A 20,548-nucleotide genomic window follows, 5' to 3' on the forward strand; every position below is an offset into this window, starting at 1 on the left:
ACAGCAGAGATCGGAGCACAACCAGCAGCGTCCTCACTACCACCCTCATCCACTCAGACATCGGAGCACAACCAGCAGCGTCCTCACTACCACCCTCATCCACTCACAGCAGAGATCGGAGCACAACCAGCAGCGTCCTCACTACCACCCTCATCCACAGCAGAGATCGGAGCACAACCTGCAGCGTCCTCACTACCACCCTCATCCACTCAGACACAGCAGAGATCGGAGCACAACCAGCAGCGTCCTCACTACCACCCTCATCCACTCAGACACAGCAGAGATCGGAGCACAACCAGCAGCATCCTCACTACCACCCTCATCCACTCAGAGACAGCAGAGATCGGAGCAAAACCAGTAGCGTCCTCACTACCACCCCCATCCACTCAGACACAGCAGAGAACGGAGCAAAACCAGCAGCGTCCTCACTACCACCCTCATCCACTCAGAGACAGCAGAGATCGGAGCACAACCAGCAGCGTCCTCACTACCACCCTCATCCACTCAGAGACAGCAGAGATCGGAGCGCAACCAGCAGCGTCCTCACTACCACCCTCTTCCACTCAGACACAGCAGAGATCGGAGCAAAACCAGCAGCGTCCTCACTACCACCCTCATCCACTCAGAGACAGCAGAGATCGGAGCACAACCAGCAGCGTCCTCACTTCCACCCTCATCCACTCAGAGACAGCAGAGATCGGAGCAAAACCAGCAGCGTCCTCACTACCACCCTCATCCACTCAGAGACAGCAGAGATCGGAGCACAACCAGCAGCGTCCTCACTACCACCCTCATCCACTCAGAGACAGCAGAGATCGGAGCACAACCAGCAGCGTCCTCACTACCACCCCCATCCACTCAGACACAGCAGAGATCGGAGCACAACCAGCAGCGTCCTCACTACCACCCTCATCCACTCAGACACAGCAGAGATCGGAGCACAACCAGCAGCATCCTCACTACCACCCCCATCCGCTCAGACACAGCAGAGATCGGAGCACAACCAGCAGCGTCCTCACTACCACCCTCATCCACTCAGAGACAGCAGAGATCGGAGCACAACCAGCAGCGTCCTCACTACCACCCCCATCCGCTCACAGCAGAAAGATCGGAGCACAACCAGCAGCGTCCTCACTACCACCCTCATCCACTCAGAGACAGCAGAGATCGGAGCAAAACCTGCAGGGTCCTCACTACCACCCCCATCCACTCACAGCAGAAAGATCGGAGCACAACCAGCAGCGTCCTCACTACCACCCTCATCCACTCAGACACAGCAGAGATCGGAGCACAACCAGCAGCGTCCTCACTACCACCCTCATCCACAGCAGAGATCGGAGCACAACCAGCAGCGTCCTCACTACCACCCTCATCCACTCAGAGACAGCAGAGATCGGAGCACAACCAGCAGCGTCCTCACTACCACCCTCATTCACTCAGACATCGGAGCACAACCAGCAGCGTCCTCACTACCACCCTCATCCACTCAGAGACAGCAGAGATCGGAGCACACCCAGCAGCATCCTCACTACCACCCTCATCCACTCAGAGACAGCAGAGATCGGAGCACAACCAGCAGCATCCTCACTACCACCCTCATCCACAGCAGAGATCGGAGCACAACCAGCAGCATCCTCACTACCACCCTCATCCACTCACAGCAGAGATCGGAGCACAACCAGCAGCGTCCTCACTACCACCCTCATCCACTCAGAGACAGCAGAGATCGGAGCACACCCAGCAGCATCCTCACTACCACCCTCATCCACTCAGACACAGCAGAGATCGGAGCACAACCAGCAGCGTCCTCACTACCACCCTCATCCACAGCAGAGATCGGAGCACAACCAGCAGCATCCTCACTACCACCCTCATCCACTCACAGCAGAGATCGGAGCACAACCAGCAGCGTCCTCACTACCACCCTCATCCACTCAGAGACAGCAGAGATCGGAGCACAACCAGCAGCGTCCTCACTACCACCCTCATCCGCTCACAGCAGAAAGATCGGAGCACAACCAGCAGCGTCCTCACTACCACCCTCATCCACTCAGACACAGCAGAGATCGGAGCACAACCAGCAGCATCCTCACTACCACCCTCATCCACTCAGAGACAGCAGAGATCGGAGCACAACCAGCAGCATCCTCACTACCACCCTCATCCACTCAGAGACAGCAGAGATCGGAGCACAACCAGCAGCATCCTCACTACCACCCTCATCCACTCAGACACAGCAGAGATCGGAGCACAACCAGCAGCATCCTCACTACCACCCTCATCCACTCAGACACAGCAGAGATCGGAGCACAACCAGCAGCGTCCTCACTACCACCCTCATCCACAGCAGAGATCGGAGCACAACCAGCAGCGTCCTCACTACCACCCTCATCCACTCAGAGACAGCAGAGATCGGAGCACAACCAGCAGCGTCCTCACTACCACCCTCATCCACTCAGACACAGCAGAGATCGGAGCACAACCAGCAGCATCCTTACTACCACCCTCATCCACTCAGACACAGCAGAGATCGGAGCACAACCAGCAGCGTCCTCACTACCACCCTCATCCACTCAGACACAGCAGAGATCGGAGCACAACCAGCAGCATCCTCACTACCACCCTCATCCACTCAGACACAGCAGAGATCGGAGCACAACCAGCAGCGTCCTCACTACCACCCTCATCCACTCAGACACAGCAGAGATCGGAGCACAACCAGCAGCATCCTCACTACCACCCTCATCCACAGCAGAGATCGGAGCACAACCAGCAGCGTCCTCACTACCACCCTCATCCACTCAGACACAGCAGAGATCGGAGCACAACCAGCAGCATCCTCACTACCACCCTCATCCACTCAGACACAGCAGAGATCGGAGCACAACCAGCAGCGTCCTCACTACCACCCTCATCCACTCAGACACAGCAGAGATCGGAGCACAACCAGCAGCATCCTCACTACCACCCTCATCCACTCAGACACAGCAGAGATCGGAGCACAACCAGCAGCATCCTCACTACCACCCTCATCCACTCAGACACAGCAGAGATCGGAGCACAACCAGCAGCGTCCTCACTACCACCCTCATCCACTCAGACACAGCAGAGATCGGAGCACAACCAGCAGCGTCCTCACTACCACCCTCATCCACTCAGACACAGCAGAGATCGGAGCAAAACCAGCAGCATCCTCACTACCACCCTCATCCACTCAGACACAGCAGAGATCGGAGCACAACCAGCAGCATCCTCACTACCACCCTCATCCACTCAGACACAGCAGAGATCGGAGCACAACCAGCAGCGTCCTCACTACCACCCTCATCCACTCATCCACAGCAGAGATCGGAGCACAACCAGCAGCGTCCTCACTACCACCCTCATCCACTCAGACACAGCAGAGATCGGAGCACAACCAGCAGCATCCTCACTACCACCCTCATCCACTCAGACACAGCAGAGATCGGAGCACAACCAGCAGCGTCCTCACTACCACCCTCATCCACTCAGAGACAGCAGAGATCGGAGCACAACCAGCAGCGTCCTCACTACCACCCTCATCCACTCAGACACAGCAGAGATCGGAGCACAACCAGTAGCATCCTCACTACCACCCTCATCCTCTCAGACACAGCAGAGATCGGAGCACAACCAGCAGCGTCCTCACTACCACCCCCATCCACTCAGACACAGCAGAGATCGGAGCACAACCAGCAGCGTCCTCACTACCACCCTCATCCACTCAGAGACAGCAGAGATCGGAGCACAACCAGCAGCATCCTCACTATCACCCCCATCAGCTCAGAGACAGCAGAGATCGGAGCACAACCAGCAGCGTCCTCACTACCACCCTCATCCTCTCAGACACAGCAGAGATCGGAGCACAACCAGCAGCGTCCTCACTACCACCCCCATCCACTCAGACACAGCAGAGATCGGAGCACAACCAGCAGCGTCCTCACTACCACCCTCATCCACTCAGAGACAGCAGAGATCGGAGCACAACCAGCAGCGTCCTCACTACCACCCTCATCCACTCAGACACAGCAGAGATCGGAGCACAACCAGCAGCGTCCTCACTACCACCCTCATCCGCTCACAGCAGAGATCGGAGCACAACCAGCAGCGTCCTCACTACCACCCTCATCCACTCAGAGACAGCAGAGATCGAAGCACAACCAGCAGCATCCTCAATACCACCCTCATCCACTCACAGCAGAGATCGGAGCACAACCAGCAGCGTCCTCACTACCACCCTCATCCACTCAGAGACAGCAGAGATCGGAGCACAACCAGCAGCGTCCTCACTACCACCCTCATCCGCTCACAGCAGAGATCGGAGCACAACCAGCAGCGTCCTCACTACCACCCTCATCCACTCAGACACAGCAGAGATCGGAGCACAACCAGCAGCATCCTCACTACCACCCTCATCCACTCAGAGACAGCAGAGATCGGAGCACAACCTGCAGCGTCCTCACTACCACCCCCATCCGCTCAGAGACAGCAGAGATCGGAGCACAACCAGCAGCATCCTCACTACCACCCTCATCCACTCAGACACAGCAGAGATCGGAGCACAACCTGCAGCATCCTCACTACCACCCTCATCCACTCAGACACAGCAGAGATCGGAGCACAACCAGCAGCGTCCTCACTACCACCCTCATCCACTCAGACAGCAGAGATCGGAGCACAACCAGCAGCGTCCTCACTACCACCCTCATCCACTCAGACACAGCAGAGATCTAAGCACAACCAGCAGCATCCTCACTACCACCCTCATCCACTCAGAGACAGCAGAGATCGGAGCACAACCAGCAGCTTCCTCACTACCACCCTCATCCACTCAGAGACAGCAGAGATCGGAGCACAACCAGCAGCGTCCTCACTACCACCCTCATCCACTCAGAGACAGCAGAGATCGGAGCACAACCAGCAGCGTCCTCACTACCACCCTCATCCACTCAGAGACAGCAGAGATCGGAGCACAACCAGCAGCATCCTCACTACCACCCTCATCCACTCAGACACAGCAGAGATCGGAGCACAACCAGCAGCGTCCTCACTACCACCCTCATCCACTCAGACACAGCAGAGATCGGAGCACAACCAGCAGCATCCTCACTATCACCCACATCCACTCAGAGACAGCAGAGATCGGAGCACAACCAGCAGCGTCCTCACTACCACCCTCATCCGCTCAGACACAGCAGAGATCGGAGCACAACCTGCAGCATCCTCACTACCACCCTCATCCACTCAGACACAGCAGAGATCGGAGCACAACCTGCAGCGTCCTCACTACCACCCTCATCCACTCAGACACAGCAGAGATCGGAGCACAACCAGCAGCATCCTCACTACCACCCTCATCCACTCAGACACAGCAGAGATCGGAGCACAACCAGCAGCGTCCTCACTACCACCCTCATCCACTCAGACACAGCAGAGATCGGAGCACAACCAGCAGCGTCCTCACTACCACCCTCATCCACTCAGACACAGCAGAGATCGGAGCACAACCAGCAGCGTCCTCACTACCACCCTCATCCACTCAGAGACAGCAGAGATCGGAGCACAACCTGCAGCGTCCTCACTACCACCCTCATCCACTCAGACACAGCAGAGATCGGAGCACAACCAGCAGCGTCCTCACTACCACCCTCATCCACTCAGACACAGCAGAGATCGGAGCACAACCAGCATCGTCCTCACTACCACCCTCATCCACTCAGAGACAACAGAGATCGGAGCACAACCAGCAGCGTCCTCACTACCACCCTCATCCACTCAGAGACAGCAGAGATCGGAGCACAACCAGCAGCGTCCTCACTATCACCCCCATCCGCTCAGAGACAGCAGAGATCGGAGCACAACCAGCAGCATCCTCACTACCACCCTCATCCACTCAGACACAGCAGAGATCGGAGCACAACCAGCAGCGTCCTCACTACCACCCTCATCCACTCAGACACAGCAGAGATCGGAGCACAACCAGCAGCGTCCTCACTATCACCCACATCCGCTCAGAGACAGCAGAGATCGGAGCACAACCTGCAGCGTCCTCACTACCACCCTCATCCACTCAGACACAGCAGAGATCGGAGCACAACCAGCAGCGTCCTCACTATCACCCACATCCGCTCAGAGACAGCAGAGATTGGAGCACAAACAGCAGCGTCCTCACTACCACCCTCATCCACTCAGACACAGCAGAGATCGGAGCACAACCTGCAGCGTCCTCACTACCACCCTCATCCACTCAAACACAGCAGAGATCGGAGCACAACCAGCAGCGTCCTCACTACCACCCTCATCCACTCAGACACAGCAGAGATCGGAGCACAACCAGCAGCGTCCTCACTACCACCCTCATCCACTCAGAGACAGCAGAGATCGGAGCACAACCAGCAGCGTCCTCACTATCACCCACATCCGCTCAGAGACAGCAGAGATCGGAGCACAACCTGCAGCGTCCTCACTACCACCCTCATCCACTCAGACACAGCAGAGATCGGAGCACAACCTGCAGCGTCCTCACTACCACCCTCATCCACTCAGACACAGCAGAGATCGGAGCACAACCAGCAGCGTCCTCACTACCACCCTCATCCACTCAGACACAGCAGAGATCGGAGCACAACCAGCAGCGTCCTCACTACCACCCTCATCCACTCAGACACAGCAGAGATCGGAGCACAACCAGCAGCGTCCTCACTATCACCCACATCCGCTCAGAGACAGCAGAGATCGGAGCACAACCTGCAGCATCCTCACTACCACCCTCATCCACTCAGAGACAGCAGAGATCGGAGCACAACCAGCAGCGTCCTCACTACCACCCTCATCCACTCAGACACAGCAGAGATCGGAGCACAACCAGCAGCGTCCTCACTACCACTCTCATCCACTCAGACACAGCAGAGATCGGAGCACAACCAGCAGCGTCCTCACTACCACCCTCATCCACTCAGACACAGCAGAGATCGGAGCACAACCAGCAGCATCCTCACTATCACCCCCATCCGCTCAGAGACAGCAGAGATCGGAGCACAACCAGCAGCGTCCTCACTACCACCCTCATCCACTCAGACACAGTAGAGATCGGAGCACAACCTGCAGCATCCTCACTACCACCCTCATCCACTCAGACACAGCAGAGATCGAAGCACAACCAGCATCGTCCTCACTACCACCCTCATCCACTCAGAGACAGCAGAGATCGAAGCACAACCAGCATCGTCCTCACTACCACCCTCATCCACTCAGACACAGCAGAGATCGGAGCACAACCTGCAGCATCCTCACTACCACCCTCATCCACTCAGACACAGCAGAGATCGGAGCACAACCTGCAGCATCCTCACTACCACCCTCATCCACTCAGACACAGCAGAGATCGGAGCACAACCAGCAGCGTCCTCACTACCACCCTCATCCACTCAGAGACAGCAGAGATCGGAGCACAACCAGCAGCATCCTCACTACCACCCTCATCCACTCAGACATCGGAGCACAACCAGCAGCGTCCTCACTACCACCCTCATCCACTCAGACACAGCAGAGATCGAAGCACAACCAGCAGCGTCCTCACTACCACCCTCATCCACTCAGACACAGCAGAGATCGGAGCACAACCAGCAGCATCCTCACTATCACCCCCATCCGCTCAGAGACAGCAGAGATCGGAGCACAACCTGCAGCGTCCTCACTACCACCCTCATCCACTCAGACACAGTAGAGATCGGAGCACAACCTGCAGCATCCTCACTACCACCCTCATCCACTCAGACACAGCAGAGATCGAAGCACAACCAGCATCGTCCTCACTACCACCCTCATCCACTCAGAGACAGCAGAGATCGAAGCACAACCAGCATCGTCCTCACTACCACCCTCATCCACTCAGACACAGCAGAGATCGGAGCACAACCTGCAGCATCCTCACTACCACCCTCATCCACTCAGACACAGCAGAGATCGGAGCACAACCTGCAGCATCCTCACTACCACCCTCATCCACTCAGACACAGCAGAGATCGGAGCACAACCAGCAGCATCCTCACTACCACCCTCATCCACTCAGACACAGCAGAGATCGGAGCACAACCAGCAGCGTCCTCACTACCACCCTCATCCACTCAGAGACAGCAGAGATCGGAGCACAACCAGCAGCGTCCTCACTACCACCCTCATCCACTCAGACACAGCAGAGATCGGAGCACAACCAGCAGCGTCCTCACTACCACCCTCATCCACTCAGACACAGCAGAGATCGGAGCACAACCAGCAGCGTCCTCACTACCACCCTCATCCACTCAGACACAGCAGAGATCGGAGCACAACCTGCAGCGTCCTCACTACCACCCTCATCCACTCAGACACAGCAGAGATCGGAGCACAACCAGCATCGTCCTCACTACCACCCTCATCCACTCAGAGACAGCAGAGATCGGAGCACAACCAGCAGCGTCCTCACTACCACCCTCATCCACTCAGAGACAGCAGAGATCGGAGCACAACCAGCAGCGTCCTCACTACCACCCTCATCCACTCAGACACAGCAGAGATCGGAGCACAACCTGCAGCATCCTCACTACCACCCTCATCCACTCAGACACAGCAGAGATCGGAGCACAACCAGCAGCATCCTCACTACCACCCTCATCCACTCAGAGACAGCAGAGATCGGAGCACAACCAGCAGCATCCTCACTACCACCCTCATCCACTCAGAGACAGCAGAGATCGGAGCGCAACCAGCAGCGTCCTCACTACCACCCTCATCCGCTCACAGCAGAGATCGGAGCACAACCAGCAGCGTCCTCACTACCACCCTCATCCACTCAGAGACAGCAGAGATCGGAGCACAACCTGCAGCATCCTCACTACCACCCTCATCCACTCAGACACAGCAGAGATCGGAGCACAACCTGCAGCATCCTCACTACCACCCTCATCCACTCAGACACAGCAGAGATCGGAGCACAACCAGCAGCGTCCTCACTACCACCCTCATCCGCTCACAGCAGAGATCGGAGCACAACCAGCAGCGTCCTCACTACCACCCTCATCCACTCAGAGACAGCAGAGATCGGAGCACAACCTGCAGCATCCTCACTACCACCCTCATCCACTCAGACACAGCAGAGATCGGAGCACAACCTGCAGGATCCTCACTACCACCCTCATCCACTCAGACACAGCAGAGATCGGAGCACAACCAGCAGCATCCTCACTACCACCCTTATCCACTCAGACACAGCAGAGATCGGAGCACAACCAGCAGCGTCCTCACTACCACCCTCATCCGCTCACAGCAGAGATCGGAGCACAACCAGCAGCGTCCTCACTACCACCCTCATCCACTCAGAGACAGCAGAGATCGGAGCACAACCTGCAGCATCCTCACTACCACCCTCATCCACTCAGACACAGCAGAGATCGGAGCACAACCAGCAGCGTCCTCACTACCACCCTCATCCACTCAGACACAGCAGAGATCGGAGCACAACCAGCAGCATCCTCACTACCACCCTTATCCACTCAGACACAGCAGAGATCGGAGCACAACCAGCAGCGTCCTCACTACCACCCTCATCCGCTCACAGCAGAGATCGGAGCACAACCAGCAGCGTCCTCACTACCACCCTCATCCACTCAGAGACAGCAGAGATCGGAGCACAACCTGCAGCATCCTCACTACCACCCTCATCCACTCAGACACAGCAGAGATCGGAGCACAACCAGCAGCATCCTCACTACCACCCTCATCCACTCAGACACAGCAGAGATCGGAGCACAACCAGCAGCGTCCTCACTACCACCCTCATCCACTCAGACACAGCAGAGATCGGAGCACAACCAGCAGCGTCCTCACTACCACCCTCATCCACTCAGAGACAGCAGAGATCGGAGCACAACCAGCAGCATCCTCACTACCACCCTCATCCACTCAGAGACAGCAGAGATCGGAGCGCAACCAGCAGCATCCTCACTACCACCCTCATCCACTCAGAGACAGCAGAGATCGGAGCACAACCAGCAGCGTCCTCACTACCACCCTCATCCACTCAGACACAGCAGAGATCGGAGCAAAACCAGCAGCATCCTCACTACCACCCTCATCCACTCAGAGACAGCAGAGATCGGAGCACAACCAGCAGCATCCTCACTACCACCCTCATCCACTCAGACACAGCAGAGATCGGAGCACAACCAGCAGCGTCCTCACTACCACCCTCATCCACTCAGACACAGCAGAGATCGGAGCAAAACCAGCAGCATCCTCACTACCACCCTCATCCACTCAGAGACAGCAGAGATCGGAGCACAACCAGCAGCATCCTCACTACCACCCTCATCCACTCAGACACAGCAGAGATCGGAGCACAACCTGCAGCGTCCTCACTACCACCCTCATCCACTCAGACACAGCAGAGATCGGAGCACAACCTGCAGCGTCCTCACTACCACCCTCATCCACTCAGACACAGCAGAGATCGGAGCACAACCTGCAGCGTCCTCACTACCACCCTCATCCACTCAGACACAGCAGAGATCGGAGCACAACCAGCAGCATCCTCACTACCACCCCCATCCACTCAGACACAGCAGAGATCGGAGCACAACCTGCAGCGTCCTCACTACCACCCTCATCCACTCAAACACAGCAGAGATCGGAGCACAACCAGCAGCATCCTCACTACCACCCTCATCCACAGCAGAGATCGGAGCACAACCAGCAGCATCCTCACTACCACCCTCATCCACTCAGAGACAGCAGAGATCGGAGCACAACCAGCAGCATCCTCACTACCACCCTCATCCACTCAGAGACAGCAGAGATCGGAGCGCAACCAGCAGCATCCTCACTACCACCCTCATCCACTCAGAGACAGCAGAGATCGGAGCACAACCAGCAGCGTCCTCACTACCACCCTCATCCACTCAGACACAGCAGAGATCGGAGCAAAACCAGCAGCATCCTCACTACCACCCTCATCCACTCAGAGACAGCAGAGATCGGAGCACAACCAGCAGCATCCTCACTACCACCCTCATCCACTCAGACACAGCAGAGATCGGAGCACAACCAGCAGCGTCCTCACTACCACCCTCATCCACTCAGACACAGCAGAGATCGGAGCAAAACCAGCAGCATCCTCACTACCACCCTCATCCACTCAGAGACAGCAGAGATCGGAGCACAACCAGCAGCATCCTCACTACCACCCTCATCCACTCAGACACAGCAGAGATCGGAGCACAACCTGCAGCGTCCTCACTACCACCCTCATCCACTCAGACACAGCAGAGATCGGAGCACAACCTGCAGCGTCCTCACTACCACCCTCATCCACTCAGACACAGCAGAGATCGGAGCACAACCTGCAGCGTCCTCACTACCACCCTCATCCACTCAGACACAGCAGAGATCGGAGCACAACCTGCAGCGTCCTCACTACCACCCTCATCCACTCAGACACAGCAGAGATCGGAGCACAACCTGCAGCGTCCTCACTACCACCCTCATCCACTCACAGCAGAGATCGGAGCACAACCAGCAGCATCCTCACTACCACCCTCATCCACTCAGACACAGCAGAGATCGGAGCACAACCTGCAGCGTCCTCACTACCACCCCCATCCACTCAGACACAGCAGAGATCGGAGCACAACCTGCAGCGTCCTCACTACCACCCTCATCCACTCACAGCAGAGATCGGAGCACAACCAGCAGCATCCTCACTACCACCCTCATCCACTCAGACACAGCAGAGATCGGAGCACAACCAGCAGCGTCCTCACTACCACCCTCATCCACTCAGACACAGCAGAGATCGGAGCACAACCAGCAGCATCCTCACTACCACCCTCATCCACTCACAGCTCGACCAGGGAATGGACATCTAACTTCATGCTGTAGATTTAACCTTCTCAGCGCTGATTAGATCTCTGCTTGCTGTCCGCAAATGAAAATGTTCCAGCTGACATCCAGAGGCTGAAAATACTTCCTGCCCCAATCCTGCTCTCAGCTGAGGGTTTGTTACAGTTGTATCTAGTCTGGATAATCCTCTGTCACCAACTGATACATTGTAACAAACAAACTACTAGGAGAACATGTATCCCCTTCCCCGCTGACAGACAGGTGCAGGGTCACGCTCCCCCGCAGTGACCGAACTCCCAACCCTCCAAGAGGATTGTCGGAGCTGCATCCACCTGTAACAAACCTTCAGCTGTGAGGAGTATTAGGACTGTTCAGGTTCTGCCACCATTCACTGCAAGCAGAGATCATGAGCGTTAGGCGGGGTGGGGGGGGGAGGGCGAGGAGGATGAGGGGTCTGTAGGGAGTGACAGGACCGAGGGAGGGGGATGAAGGGGCAGTGGAGAGTGACAGCACCGGGGGAGGGGGGAGTGACAGCACCGGGGGAGGGGGAGGAGGGGTCAGTGGAGAGTGACAGCACCGGGGGAGGGGGGAGTGACAGCACCGGGGGAGGAGGATGAGGGGTCAGTGGGGAGTGACAGGACCGGGGGAGGGGGGGATGATGAGGGATCTGTAGGGAGTGACAGGACCGGGGGATGAACGGGCAGTGGGGAGTGACAGCAGCTGGGGGGAAAGGGATGAAGGGTCAGTGGGGAGTGACAGGACCGGGGGATGAGGGGTCAGTCGTGAGTGACAGGACCGGAGAAGAGGAATGAGGGGTCAGTAGGGAGTGACAGGACCGGGGGAGGGGGATGAGGGGTCAGTGGTGAGTGTCAGGACCGGCGGAGGGGGATGAGGGCCGTGGTGAGTGTCAGGACCGGGGGAGGGGGATGAGGGCCGTGGTGAGTGTCAGGACCGGGGGATGAGGGGGCAGTGGGGAGTGACAGGACTGGGGGAGGGGAATAAAGGGTCAGTGGGGAGTGACAGGACCGGGGGAGGGTAATGAAGGGTCAGTGGGGAGTGACAGGACCGGGGGAGGGGGATGAAGGGGCAGTGGGGAGTGACAGGACTGGGGGAGAGGAATGAAGGGTCAGTGGGGAGTGACAGGAACGGGGGAGGGGGATGAGGGGTCAGTGGGGAGTGACAGGACCGTGGGAGAGGAATGAGGGGTCAGTGGGGAGTGACAGGACCGTGGGAGAGGAATGAGGGGTCAGTGGGGAGTGACAGCAGCGAGGGATGAGGGGTCAATGGGGAGTGACAGGACAGGGGGAGAGGAATGAGGGGTCAGTGGGGGTGACAGGACCGGGGGATGAGGGGTCAGTGGTGAGTGACAGGACCGGGGGAGAGGAATGAGGGGTCAGTGGGGAGTGACAGTAGAGGAGGGGAATGAAGGGTCAGTGGGGAGTGACAGGACCGGGGAAGGGGAATGAGGGGTCAGTGGGGAGTGACAGCAGCGGGGGATGAGGGGGTCAGTGGGTGAGTGACAGGACCGGGGGAGGGGGATGAAGGGTCAGTGGGGAGTGACAGGACTGGGGGAGGGGAATGAGGGGTCAGTGGGGAGTGACAGTAGAGGAGGGGAATGAAGGGTCAGTGGGGAGTGACAGGACTGGGGGAGAGGGATAAGGGGTCAATGGGGAGTGACAGGAGCGGGGGATGAGGGGTCAGTGGTGAGTGACAGGACCGGAGGAGAGGAATGAGGGGTCAGTAGGGAGTGACAGGACCAGGGGAGGGGAAAGTAGGGTCAGTGGGGAGTGACAGGACTGGGGGAGGGGGATGAGGGGGGAGTGGTGAGTGATGGGACCGGGGGAGGGGGATGAAGGATCAGTGGGGAGTGACAGGACCGGGGGAGGGGAATGAAGGGTCAGTGGGGAGTGACAGCACAGGTGGAGGGGGAAGAGAGGTCTGTAGGGAGTGAAAGGACCGGGGGAGGGGGATAAAGAGTCAGTGGGGAGTGACCACAGCGGGGGAGGGGGATGAGGGGTCAGGAGGGAGTGACAGGACCGAGGGAGGGGAATGAAGGGCCAGTGGGGAGTGACAGGACCAGGGGAGGGGGGTCAGTGGAGAGTGACAGGACCGGGGGAGGGGGGTCAGTGGAGAGTGACAGGACCGGGGGAGGGGGGTCAGTGGAGAGTGACAGGACCGGGGGAGGGGGGTCAGTGGAGAGTGACAGGACCGGGGGAGGGGGGTCAGTGGAGAGTGACAGGACCGGGGGAGGGGAATGAAGTGTCAGTGGGGGGTGACAGGACCGGGGGAAGGGGATGAGGGGTCAGTGGTGAGTGACAGGACCGGGGGAGAAGAATGAGGGACAGTGGGGAGTGACAGGACCGGGGAAGGGGAATGAGGGACAGTGGGGAGTGACAGGACCGGGGAAGGGGAATGAGGGGTCAGTGGGGAGTGACAGCAGCGGGGGATGAAGGGTCAGTGGTGAGTGACAGGACCGGGGGAGAGGAATGAGGGGTCAGTGGGGAGTGACAGAATCGGGGGATGAGGGGTCAGTGGTGAGTGACAGGACCGGGGGAGGGGGATGAAGGGTCAGTGGGGAGTGACAGGACCGGGGGAGGGGGGTGAAGAAGCAGTGGGGAGTGACAGGACCGGGGGAGGGGGATGAAGGGTCAGTGGGGAGTGACAGGATCGGGGGAGGGGAATGAAGGGTCAGTGGGGAGTGACAGGACCGGGGGAGAGGGATAAGGGGTCAATGGGGAGTGACAGGACCGGGGGATGAGGGATCAGTGGTGAGTGACAGGACCGGGGGATGAGGGGTCAGTGGTGAGTGACAGGACCGGGGGATGAGGGGTCAGTGGTGAGTGACAGGACCGGGGGATGAGGGGTCAGTGGTGAGTGACAGGACCGGGGGATGAGGGGTCAGTAGTGAGTGACAGGACCGGGGGATGAGGGGTCAGTGGTGAGTGACAGGACCGGGGGATGAGGGGTCAGTGGTGAGTGACAGGACCGGGGGATGAGGGGTCAGTGGTGAGTGACAGGACCGGGGGATGAGGGGTCAGTGGTGAGTGACAGGACCGGGGGATGAGGGGTCAGTGGTGAGTGACAGGACCGGGGGATGAGGGGTCAGTGGTGAGTGACAGGACCGGGGGATGAGGGGTCAGTGGTGAGTGACAGGACCGGGGGATGAGGGGTCAGTGGTGAGTGACAGGACCGGGGGATGAGGGGTCAGTGGTGAGTGACAGGACCGGGGGATGAGGGGTCAGTGGCGAGTGACAGGAACGGGGGATGAGGGGTCAGTGGTGAGTGACAGGACCGGGGGAGGGGGATGAGGGGACAGTGGTGAGTGATGGGACCGGGGGAGGGGAATGAAGGGTCAGTGGGGAGTGACAGCAACGGGGGAGGGGGATGAGGGGTCAGTGGGGAGTGACAGGACCGGATGAGAGGGATGAGGGATCAGTGGTGAGTGACAGGACCGGGGGAGAGGAGTGAGGGGTCAGGAGGGAGTGAAGGGCCAGTGGGGAGTGACAATACCGGGGGACGGGGGTCAGTGGAGAGTGACAGGACCGGGGGAGGGGGGTCAGTGGAGAGTGACTGGACCGTGGGAGGGGGATGAGGGGTCAGTGGGGAGTGACAGGACCGGGGGAGAGGGATGAGGGGTCAGTGGGGAGTGACAGACAGGACCGGGGGAGAGGGGTGAGTGGGGAGTGACAGGACCAGGGAAGGGGAATGAGGGGTCAGTGGGGAGTGACAGCAGCAGGGGATAAGGGGTCAGTGGTGAGTGACAGAATCGGGGGATGAGGGGGTCAGTGGGTGAGTGACAGGACCGGGGGAGGGGGATGAAGGGTCAGTGGGGAGTGACAGGACTGGGGGAGGGGAATGAGGGGTCAGTGGGGAGTGACAGTAGAGGAGGGGAATGAAGGGTCAGTGGGGAGTGACAGGACCGGGGGAGGGGAATGAGGGGTCAGTGGGGAGTGACAGTAGAGGAGGGGAATGAAGGGTCAGTGGGGAGTGACAGGACTGGGGGAGAGGGATAAGGGTTCAATGGTGAGTGACAGGACCGGAGGAGAGGAATGAGGGGTCAGTAGGGAGTGACAGGACCAGGGGAGGGGAAAGTAGGGTCAGTGGGGAGTGACAGGACTGGGGGAGGGGGATGAGGGGGGAGTGGTGAGTGATGGGACCGGGGGAGGGGGATGAAGGATCAGTGGGGAGTGACAGGACCGGGGGAGGGGAATGAAGGGTCAGTGGGGAGTGACAGCACAGGTGGAGGGGGAAGAGAGGTCTGTAGGGAGTGACAGGACCGGGGGAGGGGGATAAAGAATCAGTGGGGAGTGACCACAGCGGGGGAGGGGGATGAGGGGTCAGGAGGGAGTGACAGGACCAAGGGAGGGGAATGAAGGGCCAGTGGGGAGTGACAGGACCAGGGGAGGGGGGTCAGTGGAGAGTGACAGGACCGGGGGAGGGGGTTCAGTGGAGAGTGACAGGACCGGGGGAGGGGGGATCAGTGGAGAGTGACAGGACCGGGGGAGGGGGGTCAGTGGAGAGTGACAGGACCGGGGGAGGGGAATGAAGTGTCAGTGTGGGGTGACAGGACCGGGGGAAGGGGATGAGGGGTCAGTGGTGAGTGACAGGACCGGGGCGGGGGAGAAGAATGAGGGACAGTGGGGAGTGACAGGACCGGGGAAGGGGAATGAGGGGTCAGTGGGGAGTGACAGCAGCGGGGGATGAAGGGTCAGTGGTGAGTGACAGGACCGGGGGAGAGGAATGAGGGGTCAGTGGGGAGTGACAGAATCGGGGGATGAGGGGTCAGTGGTGAGTGACAGGACCGGGGGAGGGGGATGAAGGGTCAGTGGGGAGTGACAGGACCGGGGGAGGGGGGTGAAGAAGCAGTGGGGAGTGACAGGACCGGGGGAGGGGGATGAAGGGTCAGTGGGGAGTGACAGGATCGGGGGAGGGGAATGAAGGGTCAGTGGGGAGTGACAGGACTGGGGGAGAGGGATAAGGGGTCAATGGGGAGTGACAGGATCGGGGGATGAGGGATCAGTGGTGAGTGACAGGACCGGGGGATGAGGGGTCAGTGGTGAGTGACAGGACCGGGGGATGAGGGGTCAGTGGTGAGTGACAGGACCGGGGGATGAGGGGTCAGTGGTGAGTGACAGGACCGGGGGATGAGGGGTCAGTGGCGAGTGACAGGAACAGGGGATGAGGGGTCAGTGGTGAGTGACAGGACCGGGGGAGGGGGATGAGGGGACAGTGGTGAGTGATGGGACCGGGGGAGGGGAATGAAGGGTCAGTGGGGAGTGACAGCAACGGGGGAGGGGGATGAGGGGTCAGTGGGGAGTGACAGGACCGGATGAGAGGGATGAGGGATCAGTGGTGAGTGACAGGACCGGGGGAGAGGAGTGAGGGGTCAGGAGGGAGTGAAGGGCCAGTGGGGAGTGACAATACCGGGGGACGGGGGTCAGTGGAGAGTGACAGGACCGGGGGAGGGGGGTCAGTGGAGAGTGACAGGACCGTGGGAGGGGGATGAGGGGTCAGTGGGGAGTGACAGGACCGGGGGAGAGGGGTGAGTGGGGAGTGACAGGACCAGGGAAGGGGAATGAGGGGTCAGTGGGGAGTGACAGCAGCAGGGGATAAGGGGTCAGTGGTGAGTGACAGGACCGGGGGAGAGGAATGAGGGGTCAGTGGGGAGTGACAGAATCGGGGGATGAGGGGGTCAGTGGGTGAGTGACAGGACCGGGGGAGGGGGATGAAGGGTCAGTGGGGAGTGACAGGACTGGGGGAGGGGAATGAGGGGTCAGTGGGGAGTGACAGTAGAGGAGGGGAATGAAGGGTCAGTGGGGAGTGACAGGACCGGGGGAGGGGAATGAGGGGTCAGTGGGGGAGTGACAGTAGAGGAGGGGAATGAAGGGTCAGTGGGGAGTGACAGGACCGGGGGAGGGGAATGAAGGGTCAGTGGGGAGTGACAGGACTGGGGGAGAGGGATAAGGGGTCAATGGGGAGTGACAGGAGCGGGGGATGAGGGGTCAGTGGTGAGTGACAGGACCGGAGGAGAGGAATGAGGGGTCAGTAGGGAGTGACAGGACCAGGGGAGGGGAAAGTAGGGTCAGTGGGGAGTGACAGGACTGGGGGAGGGGGATGAGGGGGGAGTGGTGAGTGATGGGACCGGGGGAGGGGGATGAAGGATCAGTGGGGAGTGACAGGACCGGGGGAGGGGAATGAAGGGTCAGTGGGGAGTGACAGCACAGGTGGAGGGGGAAGAGAGGTCTGTAGGGAGTGACAGGACCGGGGGAGGGGGATAAAGAGTCAGTGGGGAGTGACCGCAGCGGGGGAGGGGGATGAGGGGACAGTAGGGAGTGACAGAATCGGATGAGAGGGATGAGGGGTCAGTGGTGAGTGACAGGACCGGGGGAGAGGAGTGAGGGGTCAGGAGGGAGTGACAGGACCGAGGGAGGGGAATGAAGAGCCAGTGGGGAGTGACAGGACCAGGGGAGGGGGGTCAGTGGAGAGTGACAGGACCGGGGGAGGGGTGTCAGTGGAGAGTGACAGGACCGGGGGAGGGGGTCAGTGGAGAGTGACAGGACCGGGGGAGGGGAATGAAGTGTCAGTGGGGGGTGACAGGACCGGGGGAGGGGGATGAGGGGTCAGTGGTGAGTGACAGGACCGGGGGAGAAGAATGAGGGATCAGTGGGGAGTGACAGGACCGGGGGAGAGGAATGAGGGGTAAGTGGGGAGTGACAGAATCGGGGGATGAGGGGTCAGTGGTGAGTGACAGGACCGGGGGAGGGGGATGAAGGGTCAGTGGGGAGTGACAGGACCGGGGGAGGGGGGTGAAGAAGCAGTGGGGAGTGACAGGACCGGGGGAGGGGGATGAAGGGTCAGTGGGGAGTGACAGGATCGGGGGAGGGGAATGAAGGGTCAGTGGGGAGTGACAGGATCGGGGGAGGGGAATGAAGGGTCAGTGGGGAGTGACAGGACTGGGGGAGAGGGATAAGGGGTCAATGGGGAGTGACAGGACCGGGGGATGAGGGGTCAGTGGTGAGTGACAGGACCGGGGGATGAGGGGTCAGTGGTGAGTAACAGGACCGGGGGATGAGGGGTCAGTGGTGAGTGACAGGACCGGGGGATGAGGGGTCAGTGGTGAGTGACAGGACCGGGGGATGAGGGGTCAGTGGTGAGTGACAGGACCGGGGGATGAGGGGTCAGTGGTGAGTGACAGGACCGGGGGATGAGGGGTCAGTGGTGAGTGACAGGACCGGGGGATGAGGGGTCAGTGGTGAGTGACAGGACCGGGGGATGAGGGGTCAGTGGTGAGTGACAGGACCGGGGGAGGGGAAAGTAGGATCAGTGGGGAGTGACAAGACTGGGGGAGGGGGATGAGGGGACAGTGGTGAGTGATGGGACAGGGGGAGGGGAATGAAGGGTCAGTGGGGAGTGACAGCAACGGGGGAGGGGGATGAGGGGTCAGTGGGGAGTGACAGGACTGGGGGAGAGGAGTGAGGGGTCAGGAGGGAGTGAAGGGCCAGTAGGGAGTGACAAGACCGGGGGACGGGGGTCAGTGGAGAGTGACAGGAGCGGGGGAGAGGGGTCAGTGGAGAGTGACAGGACCGTGGGAGGGGGATGAGGGGTCAGTGGGGAATGACAGGACCGGGGGAGAGGGGTGAGTGGGGAGTGACAGGACCGGGGGAGAGGGATGAGGGGTCAGTGGGGAGTGACAGAAAGGACCGGGGGAGAGGGATGAGGGGTCAGTGGGGAGTGACAGACAGGACCGGGGAAGAGGGGTGAGGGGTCAGTGGGGAGTGACACGACCGGGGAGGGGAATGAAGGGTCAGTGGGGAGTGACAGGACCGGGGGAGGGGGGGGGAGGGGTCAGTGGGGAGTGACAGGACCGGGGGAGAGGGATGAGGGGTCAGTGGGGAGTGACACAGGACCGGGGGAGAGGGGTGAGGGGTCAGTGGGGAGTGACACGACCGGGGAGGGGAATGAAGGGTCAGTGGGGAGTGACAGGACCGGGGGAGAGGGATGAGGGGTCAGTGGGGAGTGACAGAAAGGACCGGGGGAGAGGGGTGAGGGGTCAGTGGGGAGTGACACGACCGGGGAGGGGAATGAAGGGTCAGTGGGGAGTGACAGGACCGGGGGAGGGGGGGAGGGGTCAGTGGGGAGTGACAGGACCGGGGGAGGGGGGGGAGGGGTCAGTGGGGAGTGACAGGACCGGGGGAGAGGGATGAGGGGTCAGTGGGGAGTGACAGACAGGACCGGGGGAGAGGGATGAGGGGTCAGTGGGGAGTGACAGACAGGACCGGGGGAGAGGGGTCAGTGGGGAGTGACAGCAGCGGGGGAGAGGGGTGAGGGGTCAGTGGGGAGTGACAGGACCGGGGAAGTGGGGTGAGGGGTCAGTGGGGAGTGACAGGACCGGGGGAGGGGGATGTGGAGTCAGTAAGAGGTGACAGCATATGGCATTGGGTGGTCTTGAGGTGAAGTGGATGGAGGAGTGGGCGCAGTGTGACAGACATGGTGGTGTGCGGGGGTCTGTGCCCACCCGGCCTCTCCTCACCTCCTCCGCTGCCTCCCTCAGCCCGGCTTCCCCGACTTCCACCTCCAGCACCGCCGCAGCCATCTTTCGCCACGACTGCTTGTTCCGGGAGACATGAACCAATCAGAGAACATCTTCCGGCGC

General features: G+C 59.9%; 1 protein-coding gene across 2 annotated transcripts in view; it reads right to left on the minus strand.

The window, feature by feature from the left end:
• The window catches only part of RNF121 (ring finger protein 121), a 62,096-nt gene extending 41,574 nt beyond the window's left edge, over positions 1 to 20,522 (minus strand). The window contains exon 1 of one of the 2 annotated variants that reach the window (XM_069759523.1): positions 20,426 to 20,522. In XM_069759523.1, coding sequence (XP_069615624.1) covers positions 20,426 to 20,488 — 63 coding nt within the window. In that variant the 5' untranslated portion in view covers positions 20,489 to 20,522. The remainder of the gene's footprint in view (positions 1 to 20,425) is intronic. The other variant, XM_069759524.1, reaches the window with a different exon arrangement.
• Between the last annotated feature and the right edge of the window lie 26 nt (positions 20,523 to 20,548).

This window comes from Ranitomeya imitator, chromosome 3, assembly GCF_032444005.1.
Source record: "Ranitomeya imitator isolate aRanImi1 chromosome 3, aRanImi1.pri, whole genome shotgun sequence".
NCBI classification, from domain to species: domain Eukaryota; kingdom Metazoa; phylum Chordata; class Amphibia; order Anura; family Dendrobatidae; genus Ranitomeya; species Ranitomeya imitator.